The sequence below is a fragment of the Sturnira hondurensis genome, unplaced genomic scaffold, assembly GCF_014824575.4.
Source record: "Sturnira hondurensis isolate 20B ecotype Veracruz unplaced genomic scaffold, ASM1482457v3 Scaffold0010867, whole genome shotgun sequence".
In the NCBI taxonomy this organism is placed as follows: domain Eukaryota; kingdom Metazoa; phylum Chordata; class Mammalia; order Chiroptera; family Phyllostomidae; genus Sturnira; species Sturnira hondurensis.
In genome coordinates, this window is record NW_028083498.1 from 1 (window position 1) to 1,895 (window position 1,895).

General features: G+C 36.0%; 1 protein-coding gene across 1 annotated transcript; it reads right to left on the minus strand.

The window, feature by feature from the left end:
• Window positions 1-8: 8 nt before the first annotated feature.
• Window positions 9-524, minus strand: LOC118996154 (olfactory receptor 5P3-like; the record flags this gene model as incomplete). The annotated part of the gene is made up of 1 exon (XM_037059428.1): window positions 9-524. A coding segment is annotated over exon 1 (516 nt), but the record flags the coding sequence as incomplete, so codon positions are not given.
• Window positions 525-1,895: the final 1,371 nt, after the last annotated feature.

The following is a 1,895-nucleotide window of genomic DNA, read 5'->3' on the forward strand; positions in this document are numbered from 1 at the left end:
TTGACTTTATTAGGTCCACAGAAGGATAGACTCAATAAACAGCCTGTGAATGTCCAAGCATTTACACACCCCCCTATGTAGGACACCCCCACTAAGAGAATGCAGATTCTGGGGGACACGTGTGTGGAGTAGAGCAGTGGGGAGCAGATGGCCACATAGCGATCATAGGCCATGGCAGCCAGCAGGAAGCATTCAGTTGTCCCAAATGTGACCGCAGAACAGAGCTGGGCTATACAACCAGCAACACTGATGGAGGTTCTTTTCTTGAGGAAGCCCGTGAGCATAACGGGTGTGACTGATGAGGAGTAACCAATGTCTACGAAGGCCAAATGGCAGAGGAAAAGGTACATTGGTGTGTGAAGCTGAGGGCTGCTTCTGATTAACAGGATTATGCTGAAATTGCCCATTAAGGTGACAACATAGATTCCTAGAAACACAATAAATAAAATGACACAAGTTGTAGCATTCTCTGTTAACCCCAAAATAATGAATTCTTTCACATTTGTATAGTTTCCAGTCCCCATCTATGCTGGAAATGGTGCTCACTGAAAGCAAAACAAGTGGATATTAGGACAGAAAAATATATTATAATTTGCATACTTATTTTAGAGTGGCTATCTAATAAAAATTACAAAAACATAGACACACAGTGTAAGTTTGGTACAAAGTGCTTTTTCACACAATACCTCATGTAAAACCTGATAATATACATACTTATTGATGTAGACCAGGAATTTAAAAAAATTTAATTTAACAAACCTAACTCATTCTTGCATCATATTGTTAGGTGTCAGGTGTTTCCTGAGCCACAGAGACCAACTGAAACATCAGAATAATATTTTTTTTCAAGTATTAAATGTCAAGAAGACTGAATTTACACTCACATGCACACCATCACAGTTCTGTGTTCAACCAGCTACACATCACAGTGTTATCCTTAACAGAGATGCTTGAATGATGCTACCTGTGAATAACTGAGCAATAGTATGCCATGTTATGAACATGTTGTAATTGTGAGTCTGAACTTCAAAGCCCCAGCTTCCNAGGGCTGACATGGAATTTTATTAACTAGGTATAGACCCAAGACTGAATGAAAGCTTAAAATTTTAAAGAAAATAGATGTGTATGAGACAAATTCAGAGTTACTCATGAGTGCTATTATGGCCTGGAAGCAAAGTGTCGTGCATAATGCCATGAGCTTTGGAGTTGTACAGGCTTGGGTTCAAATTATAGCTTTGCCATTATCTGTAGAATCTTAAATGATTTACATAAACTCTTCCACCTTCATTACTTTATTTATTAACTAAATAAATAAAAGCTATATATACATATATAGCTAGTAGGCTTCTTGTGTGATTAAGATGATATGCATGATAATAGCAAACCCAGCTCGCAGAGTTAAGTGGGTCCTCAACAAATGATTATTTCCTTAGAATAACCAAACCTTAACTTCTAATATAAAAGCTAGAAAAAACATTTCTATGTTAATATACAAAGAAAATTGTTACCTGCAGATGCTGGTACCTTAACAATGAGGACAATTGCCAAATAATTGTCACTGTAGAACAAGGCTGTGTATATGAGATTTGGATTCTTTTGGGATATAGCCCCTTGAGTATATTACTTGTTTTTGAACATTCCAATGAAAACTCAAGGCAGAAAACTGCATGTATACACATCTTGTCTAAGAATATCTAAACATTCTTTTGACTGTTTAGATATTAAGAAAACTTTTGATAGATTGCTAAATCATTCTAACTATTTTAGGACTCACAAGAATAAACACAGTGTACCAGATATAATTTCATTTTGAAATAGACATCTTTTGGGGACAAAATAAATGCTTATGTTTTGTACATATTTTTAGATGATGCCACCTTTACATTTAAACTAAG